Source organism: Typopeltis vanoorti, chromosome 26 (genome assembly GCF_054136105.1).
Source record: "Typopeltis vanoorti isolate ZY-2024b chromosome 26, IOZ_Tvanoo_1.0, whole genome shotgun sequence".
NCBI lineage: Eukaryota > Metazoa > Arthropoda > Arachnida > Uropygi > Thelyphonidae > Typopeltis > Typopeltis vanoorti.
In genome coordinates, this window is record NC_143574.1 from 16,426,770 (window position 1) to 16,442,542 (window position 15,773).

The window sequence follows — 15,773 nt, forward strand, 5'->3', positions numbered from 1 at the left end:
AATATGAGAGTCCTGGGAAAGATTAGGGGTATGAATAGATGGCATCAATGGCAATATCATATTAAAAACTAGCATATTAGGAAAGAACTTGACATTGTCAGTATCCAGGAGTTCATTAGCAGAGTTAATCTCAGGTGGTATGGTTACTTAAACAGAATGGGAGATGAAAGATTAGCAAAACAAGTGTTCTCTGCCAGATGACAGGAAAAAGACCCAGAGGAAAACCAAGATATAGGTGGATTAATATAGTAAAAAGTGCCTTAGCGGATGGAAATATAAGATCTGATAATGTTGGAGTCTTGACAGGTAACAGACTGATTTGGAGGAAAATTGTAGATAGGAAGTTAGTAATGATGTAATTTTTCATGTAGTACTATCATATCCCATACAACCCTTGAGGGTATGTATCAGGAATTTGATGATGATGATCTCTTAGGACTAGTGTATACTTACTCATTTAGTACTATTATCCTTGATGGCAGATATCAGGAATTTGGCTTTGAACTTTTGAAGATCTGTTATAGCATGATTGAAGTTGTGGTGAAAAAAAAATGAATCAGTATATTTCCTGAAAGAAGTTAATTTTCTTAGTGTTTTGGGTTTGGAAAGTAGTTAATTTTCAAGCTAAATTATAACATAAAACTGGAATATTAAAAAAAGTAAATTATTTTTTAAAAAAATTAAAATGCTGTTGTATGTGAAGACAATGCAATAACGTTAATTTTGATATTTGTAGTAATTCTTGAAGTTACAAAAATACTTACATTTTTCAGAAAATTTTAAAGGAAAATTTTTGTGATATCAGCATGGAAGGGAGAATACAATGCTTTGATACCCTGTGACTGATTAGAGTTACAAAAGTCCTGAATGAATGTCAGATTTAAGAACGATTTCTAATTAATTTAAATACAATGTAATTATATCTGCAGAATGGATAACAGTAGAAAGATCAAAATCTTGATACTTGGTACAATGGATGGTATAAACAGAAGATGACAGCCAAGGCAAGAGTGGGTAGATGATATGAAGGAGTAGTGCAGAAAGAGTTTGCAGAATTTAAGTCAGCTGGCATGGATAGAGAAATGGAAGGGATGATGAAACAAGCATTGGACCCATGGGCACCTATGACAATGAAGTATATTTAACTGTAAATTGTGTTAAAATGTATGCATATGCACTGGTTATATATTCACTCATATGACTTACACAGTCTGGATCTCAAGTTTCATTGAACTCAAAATCCATTTTGTTGCTCACTGGTATAAGATATGCATTGCCATTCCTTAGCACATGGTATGTCAACTTCTTAGAAATTAATGGCCATAAACCACATAATCTATGCATGTATATGCAGTCTGTTGTGTATAAAATGTTTACTGTTTTCCCCATCTGGAATTGTAGCATAGTCATAAAGACCAGCGTGACATCTGTCCTTTGGTTGAAAAGATATCTGTTCAGATCTGTCTACTTGACAAGGAAAACCATTATGGGGGCTTTTTATTTAAAAGTTAGTCAGCCAGCTTGATGTAGAGACAACATGTTTTTTCACTAGGAAGGCCAACCAGAAGAATGTCTCAGTTGACAAATGCAATACATTTTCTGCGTAGTCTTATTTGTGTTGTCTATAATTGCTTAGTTTCATAGTTACCATATTAGAGCAAAGACTGCATTCTTACCCACATACTGACTAATGTAGCTGACATGAGGAGTTGGCAAGGAAAATTAGCACTGCTATACATCACTTACCAAAGAATAACTGATAGTTATATTTATTTTGACTTACACAAAATGGGTTTGAGAATGATCACGAGCTATGTGACCTTTTTATAAATACTTTTTTGTTAACATGCATTTCACTTTTATGGGAAATCATGGATGTTAGATAAACATTTGTGGAAATGTTTATATATGGTTTACATTTTTGTAATTCAGAGATGATGGTTATTTAGCCTTTAAGGCTTTAAATCAAGGATTTGCTATTTCTTTCATGCAGGATAGATAGTGTAGTTTTCCAGAGCTTCTAAAAAGAAACTACATATCCTGTTTGGAAAGATCACAGTTTAATCCCATCGCAGCAATGGTGGATTTTTCATCAGTATATAAATTACTAAGAAGGTATCTCCTTTGCCTTTATTTAGAGTTGTTCAAAAAAACAAGTATAGTAATATTTTATTACAGTTTAGATCAATTACTTTTGAATCAATACAAAGCTAGGGATGGACTGGCTTGACTACCAGGAAATTTCCAATTTGCTTATGTGCAAAAGGGTGTTCATGGGCCATGGTGTTTTTTAAATCATCCAAGCATAAATTTTATTCAGAAAATATGATTTGTTAATAAAAATACTTCTAATGTGCACTGCAAATATGGGGAAAATAAACATACAACAGTGTAATAAATGCACTTGGGTTGCTGCTCATGATTAATGAGAATGACATTGTATCGTACGCTATTCATACTTGTGTTGTGCAGTGTCATTCAGATAATATCATCATAAATAGACAAAAAGGAAAGCAAGGTAGTTTGAAGAAGTTAAAAGTCAGGGAAGGGGGAACACAATTATATTTTCATAAACCACTTCACAATCCCATGTTGTGTCACTGAATGCAGATGTTGATGTAACTAACATCATTGATTCTTCACAGTTTGAAGAAATGCAGCGATTCTGTAAAAATATCTGCACCCCAAAGTTCTTCACCAGAAGCATCAGCATTAATGATAAATAGGAATGTAGAGCATACACCCAACCAGTCCTTTTTGTGTTAAAAATTTTTCACCAAAAGAGGCAAATTCATTGTTTGCTCAGTCCTTAGAAATCATCATGCCATCTTTTTTTCAATCCAAAAGTTTCTTTCCTTGTTTACATAATTCACATCCAAGGAGGACCATCATAATCCACTGAGCAACTAAGACAATTCCTAGGAGCAGGCTTGTAGGGAGGGAGGAGGTGAGAAATCTGGCAAAATTGTATTTCAACCATTAAAAAATACCCTTTAAAAATTTATATATTTTCTTGAATTCAGGAGTAGCATATATCCTAACAACAATTCCAAGTCTCTTATTATGATAGTTTAGCTATTTATGCTTTACACAGAAGTCATTTTTTGATCAACAATCCAGCAATTAAAGTCGGTTATTCCTTACTGTTGGATGCTGATAGCATCATGAACAAAAACAGTCTTAGACACAGCCTCTGTAGTTAACTCTTCACTCATTGTTTTTAATTTAACTGTGGAAGGAAAAAGGACACTAGGAATCTTTTTTCATTTTTTACTTTATAGTTCAAGACAATTTTGTATTATAATTCAAGACAGTTTGTCTATGACAAGGTGCCAAGAAAAAAGCTGTTCAAAATGCTCCAGTTATATGGTGCAAATGGGACATTATATCAAGCAGTACAATCTCTATTTGAGTTGTAAATCAGTAGTTAGAATTGAATGAGGTACAGGAAGATGTTTGATAAGTCAGGGGGTGCGACAAGAGTGTACTTTATCTCCGCTGTTATTCATCATCTATATGGATCATATTGTGAAGGAAAGTGGTATTAAAACCTAATATCAAAACTGGAGGTGTTAATCTCTTTACTTTATGCAGATAATGTTATACTTTTAAATAAATCCAAAACAAGTTTGCAGGATTATCTGACCAAATTAAATAACTGTTATAATAAATTTGGTATGAAAATCAGCATTAAAAAGACAATGAAAGTAGGTAGAAACATTGAAAACATCAACTGCATCCTGAATGGAAAACCTATAAAACAAGCAAAACATTTCAGCTATTTAAGCACAATTTTTAGTGAAGATAGCAAATTAATTTTGGAAATAGACAGCAGAATTAGTATGGTATGAAGACAACTGAATAAATTTATATGGAATAAGAGAGATTAGTCAACACATTAAACTTAACTGTATACGAGATGGTGTTCAAACCAATTTTAACTTATGAAACTCAGAGCTGGGTTAAAAAGATAACTCTTGACTGCAGACCCCAGATATGAGAGTCCTTAGAAGGATTGGGAGACTAAACAGATGCAATCAGTGGCAGTATCATATTAAAAATAGGAATATAGGGAAAGCACTTGACATTATTAACATTTAGGAATATGTTAGCAGAGCTAATTTCAGGTGGTACGATTGCTTCAGCATGATGGGAAAGGAAAGGTTAGTAAAACAATTGTTCTTTGCCAGGATGGCAGGAAAAAAATCCACTGGAAGATCAAGATCTAGGCAGATTGATACAGTAAAACTTGCCTTAGAAGAGAGAGAAATATAAGATTTGAACAAATAGTAGGCTAATCTGGAGGGAAATTGTTGATAGGAAGTTTGTAATGATGTTATTTTTGATGGTGGTGTTGATCATTTTATGTTATTCTTAGATGAACAGAACATCTGTGAAAGTCATAAACCAGTAAAATTATTTAGTTAATATGCTCACAGGGGAAAGAGACAAATCGACTAATGTTGTGGTTGACCTTCAGGCAGGACAGGAGAATTTGTCCAGTGCTTTCCACATCCAGTATGTATTTGTAGTTTAGTACTAGAATGAAAATGATCCTGTATAGTGAAACCCATCTCCCCTTACCATACTGTGTAGGTGCAAGCAAAACAAAGTAAATTTTTATTGTAGCACTAAGTTATAGACACAGTCAATGTATGCTATATTTAGTGTAATTAGAGAAACAGCTGGAATGAACACTACTGCATAGTTGCAAACCAGACAAAGTGAGGTTTATTGTAGTACTTAAATACAGTCCAGCTTGAGGAGCAACTTGCGCACGACATCTTGGCATGAATGTTTTAATTTATAAGCATGAAAATAATCTGTAATTCTTAAAATAGTTATAGTAAAAATACAAATTTCACTAAACTTATTTGAACATTTGGTTAAATGTGTAAAAAAAATATAAAAAAATTACTGAATATTACAAATTTGTAAATATATTGCATGTGTGTATCGTATGCATGCCATACTGTTGCATACCCCCCCCCCCACACACACCCCAAAAAAACACTAATACACTTGACACCAGGCTATTCCATCAACTTCACAGTTCTGATATTTTCATCTAAAGAGTTGTTAATTCATAATCTTTTGCTGAGAACTCACTCCTCAATTATTTCTTATGCCCAAAGCAAGATAATCTAAATTATTTTTTCACGTTGCATCAGAAATAACCCAATTTTAATTGGGTAATTATTGAAGTTCTTGCAGCATAAGAATTGTAACGATGGCAAATGAAGTCTTAGAAATCAGAAACGTCAATATGTTTAGTGAAGCCGTCTTAAAGAAAAAAGTGCATCTTATACGCTGGCAAATACGGTACATATTTTTTGATATATTTTATTTATTTTTCAAACTGACTAGAATTTAAAAAAAAAAAAAAAAAAACTCAGGAAAAATAGCTTTCATAACATAAATCAAAATACAAAAGAAACGTATCATATATGTGTGTGTGTATAACAATAGATAGAGCTCCATTGTTTTAGTGAAAGGTATTTAAAATACTGTAATCTTTATGAAGAATTTTCAACATAGTCTCTAAGGAAATGTCCTTTTAAAACTGAAAATTTAACGGTGATAACATAAAAGAAATTTTGCCAGCATAGCCAATGGATTTTGCAAGAAAGTGGAAAATGTGCGATGAAGAAAGTGTATTACTGCAGAAACTGCATGCATATGTTAGCATGTTTCAACTAAATTTAATTTGCACACACTGCCATAGAAGATGCATTTTTTAGCCTATGAAACTAGATTCTCTGAGAGGTTTCCCTCTAAAAACTATAAATACATTCTAACACACAGAGAAATTGTCTTATACAATCACATGGACATTCATGTTAATGTTAAAAATAAATTTTCTATTAATATGTAGAAATAATATATAAATATGTGTAAGTATATCTTGGCTTGGTTGGCAGAGTGGCTAGTGTATCCTGTCTTCCACCAACAGTTTGCAGATTTAAATTCTGCTGTAGGCATGAATGCTTGAAAAAGTTCCATGTTTGGTTTCTTACAATATTGTTTCAGGATTTTGAAAAAATAAATAAAATATATCAAAAAATATGTACCGTATTTGCCAGCGTATAAGATGCACTTTTTTCTTTGAAAATAGGTCTGAAAAACAGGGTGCGTCTTATACGCTGACGCTCAGTTTTTTATTACTTTCATTTCCGGAAATTTTCTCTGTTCCGAATTATGCGATTTCTTTCTTGCTTCCTTGCAATGTGTGAGAGCATTCCAGTTACGTAGAGCTCAGTGGATGTGCATGCGCTGTCATCTACGATCGCAGCTATGTTCCTGTTCGTTTAAACTTTCCGAATGTTATTGCAGTTGTTGTGAATGGCGATAAATTTCTGCCGTTAAATTTTCTCTAAATTTCTTGACAAATTATGGCTGAAAATACATTAGCATTGCTACAATATTGCATACAAGCTACATGTGATTGCGTATGCTAAAGAATATGGAAACAGGGCTGCAGAGAGGCATTTTGGGCCACTCCAAACTGAGAAAATGATGAGAACTTGGATAAAGTTTTCTTCCTAAAAATGTGTACAAAAAAGGAGGTGCGTCTTATGCACCGGCAAATACAGTAATTAAAAATATAAAACATTTATCATTATAAACAATAAAGTATATAATAAAACAATATTTAACAATACTTGAGTGCTTACAAATAATAGACTAATTTGGGAGAAAATTGTTGACACTATTAATAAGCTTAATCATGTTCCACTGTCATATTATCATATACACCCCTTGAGGGTTCATATCAAGAAATTGATGATGATACAAAATAATAAATCTTTATGAATTTAAAAAAAATCCCTTTCCCTTTACTCTCACATGTACCAATGCACTATAGATTACAATCTTTCATGCGTTGGGAGTTTAAAAAAAAAAAAAAAAAGCATATCATGTTAACGTCATGAAACTTGTTAGTTCATTAAGGATGTTCTTATGAACTGATGTTGAAGAGTTGAAGAGCAGTTTTAAAAAATTATAAAATAATGGGCTTTTATGGGTTAGTCTCAAGTAATTTCCCAGGTCTGGTTTTTGTTCACCAGTTTTCTGTTCTGCTAAGCTCAGTTTTGAATTCAGATTATTCGAATTTACAAAAATTAAATAATTTTAAAAAAAATGCTATCAGATAAAATCATTATACTACAGTGATTTTGTACTGTATTTATTGCAGTTATATCTATCAATTTTCATGATGTATTCCCCCCCCCTTTCCTTTAGGTGTGTGCTGGAGTGAAAAGAAGAAAAGATGAAATTAGTGCTGATAGCCTAGATTTCAACAAAAAGATCTTGCATACAGCTTGGCATCCACATGAAAACATTATTGCTGTTGCAGCCACAAATAACCTTTATCTCTTCCAAGAAAAATTTTGAGTATTAAATGCAATGGTGGAATCATTAGTACAGGTAATTTTCTTATTTCTATTCTTGGTTCATATTAAATCTCTGTTATTTTATTTATTGATTTTTTTTTTTCAGATGCATTTTTCATCCAAGTTCTGTTTGATATTATTACCTAGCATGATGTGAAGTTATTTACAGTTATCACCATATATTAGTTTGAATCAGTTTCATCTGTACAATTATTTCTTGGTATATGCATACTTTATATGGCATTAAAGTTACTGATAGACAAATAATAATAAAGAAGTTTGTGAGCAATAGATTATATTGATCACAAACAAGTAAACTTTGTTGCTTTGCATCAACAAAGTTTACTTTTTAAATGTTGAGCATTTTGTGTTTATAACCCATTCAGCTCAAAAGCAAATAGTAAGTGGTGAAATTATGCAAATAAAAAAATTCAAAATGATCAAATTCATTTCTTTAACTGAGAGAAGACCTCCACATAGCCTTTAAAGGAATGTGGAGAACCGACCAGGGCTTCCGACCTAGTGTCCAATCCTCACCTTCTCGTCGTGCACCCTGTTGGGTATCTACCTGGATACTGAACGAACGAGGATGGGCTGGCAATTTGGGATTTAGCTGACCAAATTGTATTCTTATTGGCTTAAATCAATATAGAAAATGATGGTACAACATGATAGAATTTTATGCCAGCTGGGGCGTCGCCCAGATAAACAAGGCCCCCATTGTTTTCGCCAGGGAAAACAGCGAAAAGTCAGCTACTGGAATTAATCCTAAAACACACCCCAACTCAATATCACCAGAATTGAAGATCGGTACTATCAACATAAGAAGCCTGAATGGCAAAAAAATGGAGCTAGCTGAGGAATTAGATAAGTACCAGATCGACATAATAGGGGTGACTGAAACAAAAAAAGACCAAAACTGGTAAGATCTTTCTGAGCAATAAATACAAAATGTTATATTCAGGCAAGGAAAAGAAGGAATAGCCATAGTATTCATTACTAAATACGAGGGTAATCTTCTTGAATGGCGGGCAATTTCAAGTAGAGTGATGTGGGCAAATATCAGAATGGGGAATTGGACAATGAGACTTATTTGTGCCTATGGTCCCACAGAAGGTTCTCCTAAGGTAGAAGTGGAGGAATTTTTTCATGCTTTAGAAAAAGCAACTGACACAATGAAAAATGAAAAGTTGGTCCTTATTGGGGATCTAAAGAGCAGAGTAGGAAATGATTGTCAAATATACAAAAATATTTTGGGAAAATTTTGAGAAAAAAGCAAAGCTAATAATAATGGCAAATACTTGGATTTCTGCTCAGACATGGACTGGTTATTACTAACACCATGTTCCAACATAAAAATGTGTACAAATTGACATGGACAGAAGAGGCAAGGAATAAGAAAAGTCTCATTGATTATATTATTGTTGATAGTAATGTTTTCTCTGTGGTGCAGGACACCAGAGTGTACAGAGGATTTGAAATTGGAAGTGATCACCATTTAGTCTTGAGCAGGATAATATTGAATTTCATATTGAAAAGAAGAACATGTAAGAAACTTTTAAAACGAATAAAAGTTGAGCAGCTCTCAAATGTGAATTAGAGATGATAAAGAAAACGAGAATTATACAAACATTATTCAAGAAAAAATGAAAGAGAACAGGAATCAAACCTTGCAGATTCAGTGGCAAGCTCTGAAGAAAACATTGATTGATTCTGCCAGAGAGGCATAAGGATAGAAAAATCAGAACTCCCTGGTGGACACAGCAAGTAAAAGAGACAGTGAAGGAAAAGAAGGAAGCATATCAAAAGTACCTGGCAAATAAGTCAGCTTGTGCTCTTAGAGAATACAGAGACAAATGTAAGAAAGCTACACACTGTGTAAAACTAGCTAAACAAAAGTTATGGGAAGACTTTGGCAAGAACATAGAAAATAAATATCAAGAAGGTGGCAAGATATTCTGGAGGTTGTTGAAGAAGCTCAGAAATGGAGGAAATAGTTCTGTAAAAGGAATTAGAGATGATAAAGGTGATATGAAAACTGGAGAAAAAGATATCCTTGAAGTATGGAGTAATTACTTCGAGCAATTGCTAAATGAAACTAGCAGTGATGACAGCACAGTGATAAAAAAAAAAACACTGACCAGGCATGCAATCAGGAATACATATCTATGCTTGAAGTAGAAAAAGCCATCAAAAGTCTGAAATGTGGAAAGGCAACTGGAGTAGATGATATTAGACCAGAATTGCTCAAGTATGGAGGTATAAAAGTTAAACAAGCATAGTTCAGAAGGACGAATTCCAGACAAAGGGAAATAAAACTGATTGAGAATTACTGAGGTATTTCTCTACTGAGTGTTCCTGGTAAGATTTATGCCAGTATACTTGAGAAACTGTTGAGAAGAGAAGCTTGGTGGAAAACAAGCTGGATTCAGGCCAAATAGAGACTGTCAGGATCAGATATTCACTTTACAACAAATAGTTGAAAAGTCATGGGAATATAACAAAGATCCGTATTTAAGTTTTGTAAAGCTGGAAAAAGCATATGACAAGGTGCCTAGAGAGAAGCTATTCAAAACGCTACAGTTGTATGGTGTCAGTGGATGATTATATCAAGCAATACTTAGTCTTTATTTGAGTTGTAAGTCAACAATTAGAATTGAAGGAAGTACAGGGAGATGGTTTAATGTTAAATCTGGTGTCAGACAAGGATGTACATTATCACCTCTGTTATCCATTATCTATATGGATTACATTATGAAGGAAAGTGGTATTAAACCTGATATCAAAATTGGGGATGTTAATGTCAGCTCCTTGCTTTATGCAGATGATGTTATACTTCTAAATAAATCTGCTACAAGCCTGCAAGATTCCCTGACTAAATTGAATAACTGTTGTGATAGATATGGTATGACGGTCAGCAATAACAAGACAAAGATAATGAAAATAGGCAATAGCATTGAAAATATCAGCTGCATTGTGAATGGAGAACCTATAGAACAAGTAAAACATTTCAGCTACTTTGACACGATTTTTAGTGAAGATGGTAAATTAAATATGGAAATAGACAACAGAATCCACAAAGCTATGGTAGGAAGTCAACTGAATAAATTTATATGGAATAAGAGAGAAATTAGTCGGAACACTAAATTAGCTGTATACAAGACAGTGTTCAAACCAATTTTAACTTATGGATCTGAGAGTTGGGTCAGAAGCAAAACACTTGACCAAAGACTAGAGACCGTAAATATGAGAGTCCTGAGAAAGATTAGGGGTGTGAACAGATGGCATCAATGGCAATATCATATTAAAAACGAGGATATTAGGAAAGAACTTGACATTGTCAGCATCCAGGAATGCGTTAGCAGAGCTAATCTCAGGTGGTATGGTCACTTAAACAGAATGGGCGAGGAAAGATTAGCCAAACAAGTGTTCTCTTCCAGGTTGGCAGGAAAAAGACCCAGAGGAAAACCAAGATATAGGTGGATTGATACGGTACAAATTGCCTTAGATGATATATATAAATATAAGATCTGACAATGTTGTAGCTTTGACAGGTAACAGATTGATTTGGCAGAAAATTGTAGATAGGAAGTTAGTAATGTTAGATCTGAAACGGGCGACCTCACTCTAAATGGAGTCATCTTTCCAGACTCTAACAGAAGATATACATTAAATGAGTATACTTATCATTTGGCACAATTTAACTATGTTTTAAAAGAAATAACAACTGGCAAATTAGAATAAGAACTGTTTGTATAGTAGTTAGTGTGTTTATACTTTAATGTAACTGTAAGTCAACAAAAAGGGATCACATGAGAGTAATTATCAGTGAATTTCTACACATGAAAGAATGCTAACAATTCAGTAAGAAGAGGCAAAGGTCGCCCAATACTACAATAGCAGTGTAAGTGTCAGCAGGTGATACCTCTAAGAAAACATCAAGACGCATGCATTCCCGGAATTGGAAAGCCCTGTATGAGGATCGGTGAAGTCACCCAGTCGGGGATGAATCAGAAGGGCGAAAGGAGAGGTCAAACTCGGAAAAGGTGGCACTCTCGGGGAGCGTATAAAACCTGCAACACAGAATTGAACCCCCCCCCTAGTTTTGTTTGTTCTTGTATTCTCGCCATGTGCTTCAAGTGGTCATCGTGATTCAGTTCTTATCTTTAAGAGCTGATCTCCGAGAAATCCCAGTATGGCACTGCCACAGAGCATGGCAAATTTTGAACACAGGCCGTCGGTAAGGAATAGCGTCGACATAAATCTTTAGTAAAGAAACTGAGCACTTGATCCAGGGAGAGCACGTGATTCCCACATTACATCAGAACCAAGGCAGACAGAACTTCGTAGGAAGGTAGGACAGAGAAAATCCCGAAAGAACCTAAGATAGTGTAGATAAGTACTTTTACATATTCTAACCCTTTAGAGAACTTGACTAACAGAAGCGGAAGAAAGTGTAACTCGAAATTTATGATAAAGATAAGCATGAAGAATTATTATGTGTGTGAATGACTCTATACCATTAGACTGAATTCTGAGAACTGTTAATTTACTGGAGATTCTGTCGTGACCTACTTGAGGGAAATTAATAATGTGCAAATACCTAGCTGGCTCCTATTAAGTTGTAAACTAAATATTTGATAAGTTAAGGGGAATAGTATTGTAGAGATTAAGAAATCCATGGTTATCTAAGAATGAGAGAGTGAGAGAAACGTAAGCGTTTTAATCTAGCATTAATATCAATTTTGTCTTTGTATTGTAATTAATTATGAATTCATTAAATTTGTATGTTACCATTCATGCTTGTTTTTCTGAACATGTTGACTGTTCGTATTTTTATGAACCTAGACCCTTCATAAAAATATGAACCTGTGATCATATGTGTGAGCGGGGATATCCTAAGTAAGAAAGGAAAGGGGGCAAGATTGTAAACAGACTAGAAAACCTACGCTTCCGATTTTAAGCGAATTATTTTAGTAGCATCTGATACTCTATAACCAACCTTAGGCTGAGTTTGACTCTGTCCTTAAAGCCCAGGCTGGCGCAGGAAATAAATTTGTCTGAGCGAATGTGGATGACTTATAGAGATCAGGGAATTGGTATTTTCTGGGGCCAAAAATTTGGAGATTGTCAGATTAGCAGTAAGATCATATACTCAAATGTTAGACAGACGATTTAAGGATATATGAGGGTTAAAGATAGCAGACAGAGGCCAATTTATATATATTAAGATAAAGGAAAGAGTAGCGACCACTAAGTCAAATAGCATTATACAAGGGGAAGATAAAGAGTCATAACAGTAATGATGTAAATTTTTCATGTAGAACTATCATATCTTGTACACCCCTTGAGGGTAAATGTCAGGAATTTGATGATGATGATAAGTAAATTCCATAAGCTACTTTCATTATACTTTCAAAACAAAATTGAAACTAATTCTTGCTTCCAGTAAAAAAAAAAAATAATAATGAAATGAATGAATTAAAAAATTATTATGGTGTTATAAGAGAGAAAGTCATAGCCATGTTCTAAGTTTTTCCATTTGTGGAAAATACCAGATGAATATTGCCATGTGCACCAATATCAAAAGCGTGTTACCTATTAGAACTGTGTACAGTCAATCCCATTTAATATGGAGCTGAGGTAACCAAAAATTATTGGCTTGGAATTAAATAAATTCAAATTATAAATGTATGTACCCCCCCCCCCCTCCACTTCCTGATTGACAGATTTTGCATCGGATTGGGCGATAAACAAAATTTCCCTATTATCCTCTCTGTTTAGTTTGTGTCTGTCTTGAAGTAGTTTGTTGTTAGTTTACTTCACTTGCATAAAGAATTCCAACATAACAAATTTTCAACTGCTACTTGAATATCTTGACAAAATAAAATAAAAATCGTAGATATTGTCTTCACTGTGCTATGAAGACTCACTAAAATCATCCAGGTGATTCTCATATTAAAATTAAATCATTCACCAGATGAGTTTGAATATGTTTTTAAGATAGAAGCATATTTCAAGAGCATCATCATGATCCATATATTTCACTATTGATGGTAAAAATAATCGAGTGTATTCAGTTGAACATCATCATGAAATCCCATTTTTTTCTCTTCTGAATTTGTGTTCTAATTACTTAATATTTCAGAACAAAACTAAGTAAATTTCTTTCCTGGAAAATAGGTATGACTTTTTTCTTGGTGTTGGTGTAAAACTTAATTTCATTCTTCAGTATATTAATTAGACAATAATAGCATTCCAAATTCAAAAATGTGAAACATTCACTAAATTACAGAATACTAATAGGAAACAATTCTCAATATAAACAAGCATGTAGTTGGAGTAATACTATTATAAATGCTGCTGCTGCCATTGGTTATCTCAGGAAGTTTGCTGCATGCAGATAGTGAATGTTGTTAAGAAAAATATCAACTGATAAATATAACATTACTTCTAGATAGGTGGGCATACAATGGCAGAATGAGTGCCCTGACACTTAAACTATAGGAACCATAAAGTGTGGATAAACAAAATTATCTGATATATTTCACAGAATAGTTGCACTTTCTTAATTAATGAAATGTTTGTCCTAAAGTATTTTTATTTCTTTTTTGTGTAGATCGGTCATTTCATAAATATGAAATGACCGATCTACACAATCCTAAAATGCAAGTTAGCACAGAATGAAATTCCTGCCTGATAAGTGTGGGATAAAGAATTAACCCTGAATTGAAATTAAAACTGAAATTGTTAACTTATTTTCAATTCAGAGTTAATTCCTTACTGACTGCATTTTCTCTTCACGTTAAAAATTAAAGTAAGACAAAACTAAAAGCACAGGGTGTTTTGTATCTGCACAGCATCTCATGACGGTATTTATTTTTTGCTCACTGTATTATGATGATTTAACTTAGGCGTGTGTCACATATTCATCTGAAAGTTAGTGGCCGTTTATTTTGCACAGGCATGGAGAATATAATGCTATAGAAGCAAAAAGGAAAAATCCAGGAAGGCATTTTTTTTTTTTTTTTAATTGAAGTAGTATAGTATTATAAATGTTTGAATTATTCAAAACTGCATATTTGTGCAGCTTGTATTCATATTAAAAATTCAATGTATTTTGAAATAAATTGTTTTCATAACTTTCAGCTCATTTTTCAAATGTGACTGATTCTACTTTCACTTTAAACAGATTAAATCACCTGTAATAAATTTAGTTTAATGCTTTATCCAAGTGTGAGCAAACAAAGTTTGCGCCTGAAAATATCTTCAGGACTGGGGTAAGGTAGTACAACACCTGGAAACTCGTAGCAAAGGTGGACCAAGCTAACATCACTCATATCTCAGTATCTCCCATAATGCAGAAGACATCTCCTTGCGGATATGTATATTGTTATGCATTAAGGGAAGGGCCACTACCCAGGGTAGTTGGGTCTGGATAGTGGCCCTTCCCTTAACCTCCCAACCGGCTGGTGTGGATGAAATAGTCAGCTCTCCCTAGCTTTTTTCACGGATCAAAACTTCGTCAGCATTCTGCCTTTTATCGTGCCATTACCTTCCTCTGCTGTTATCTCGTTATGGCTCTTCTATAGCCATTAGTGGATTAACTGTTGCTGAGTGACCTTTGTGTCCCCCTGTCTTTACGTCTATTGTGTTGCTTAGAATTTCATTTACTCTCCTAAGCTATTTGACCTTTTTTGCCTCTAAAATGATTTATTGTGTCTCTTCCCAAAAATTGAAACTAATTTCACATGTGCGAAAAAAATCAATCCTGAAATGACCACTGATTAGCCTTTGCAATGAATCTATTTAGTGATAGTAAATTTGGTGTATTTTATTCTGCAAATCAGTGCACCGGAAGAGTTGTGCTGATTGTTCTTTCACTTTACTTATAATATAGAAAAAATTTTTTTCGAATTTCAGAATTTTCAAATGTTTGCTTTGAAAATATTATGTCAAATATTTATATTTTTAAATAATATTTATTGAAATAAATATGTCCTTTTGCTTTCATTTCTAGCCAAATAGCATTATATGGATCATCACATTTCAGTTTTAGAAATGATTTTTTGTTATTCATAAAGACAAAATAAAAAAAAAAAATGCTAAATTGCATTACTCGGTTTCCGATTGTGTGTCTTTTTGGTATGAAATATTTATATCCAATGATATTTTAGCAGTGATTCTTCGTCTTTTATTTATTTATTTGTATTATGCATATTACGATAATATCCAGTGCATATCCTCGTAGATATGTTGAAAATATAATGTGAAAAATATCATATATGGAATGATTCAAAATTTTTGCTCATTTTGAAGATTTTCTAATGTTTCTTCCCCCCCCCCCCCTTATCCTCTCCTGGAACTCAATTGCATAAC

General features: G+C 33.5%; 1 protein-coding gene across 2 annotated transcripts in view; it reads left to right on the plus strand.

Moving 5' to 3' along the window:
- Positions 1–15,773, plus strand: part of LOC150092360 (protein phosphatase PP2A 55 kDa regulatory subunit-like) — a 164,303-nt gene that overhangs the window by 139,591 nt on the left and 8,939 nt on the right. Inside the window, exon 9 of one of the 2 annotated variants that reach the window (XM_090415159.1) lies at positions 7,243–7,379. Coding sequence is in view for 1 of the 2 variants with exons in the window: in XM_090415158.1 (XP_090271284.1) it covers positions 7,243–7,395 (153 nt within the window). In the remaining variant the exon portion in view is untranslated. Of the gene's footprint in view, positions 1–7,242; positions 7,429–15,773 lie in introns of those variants that run through there. The other variant, XM_090415158.1, reaches the window with a different exon arrangement.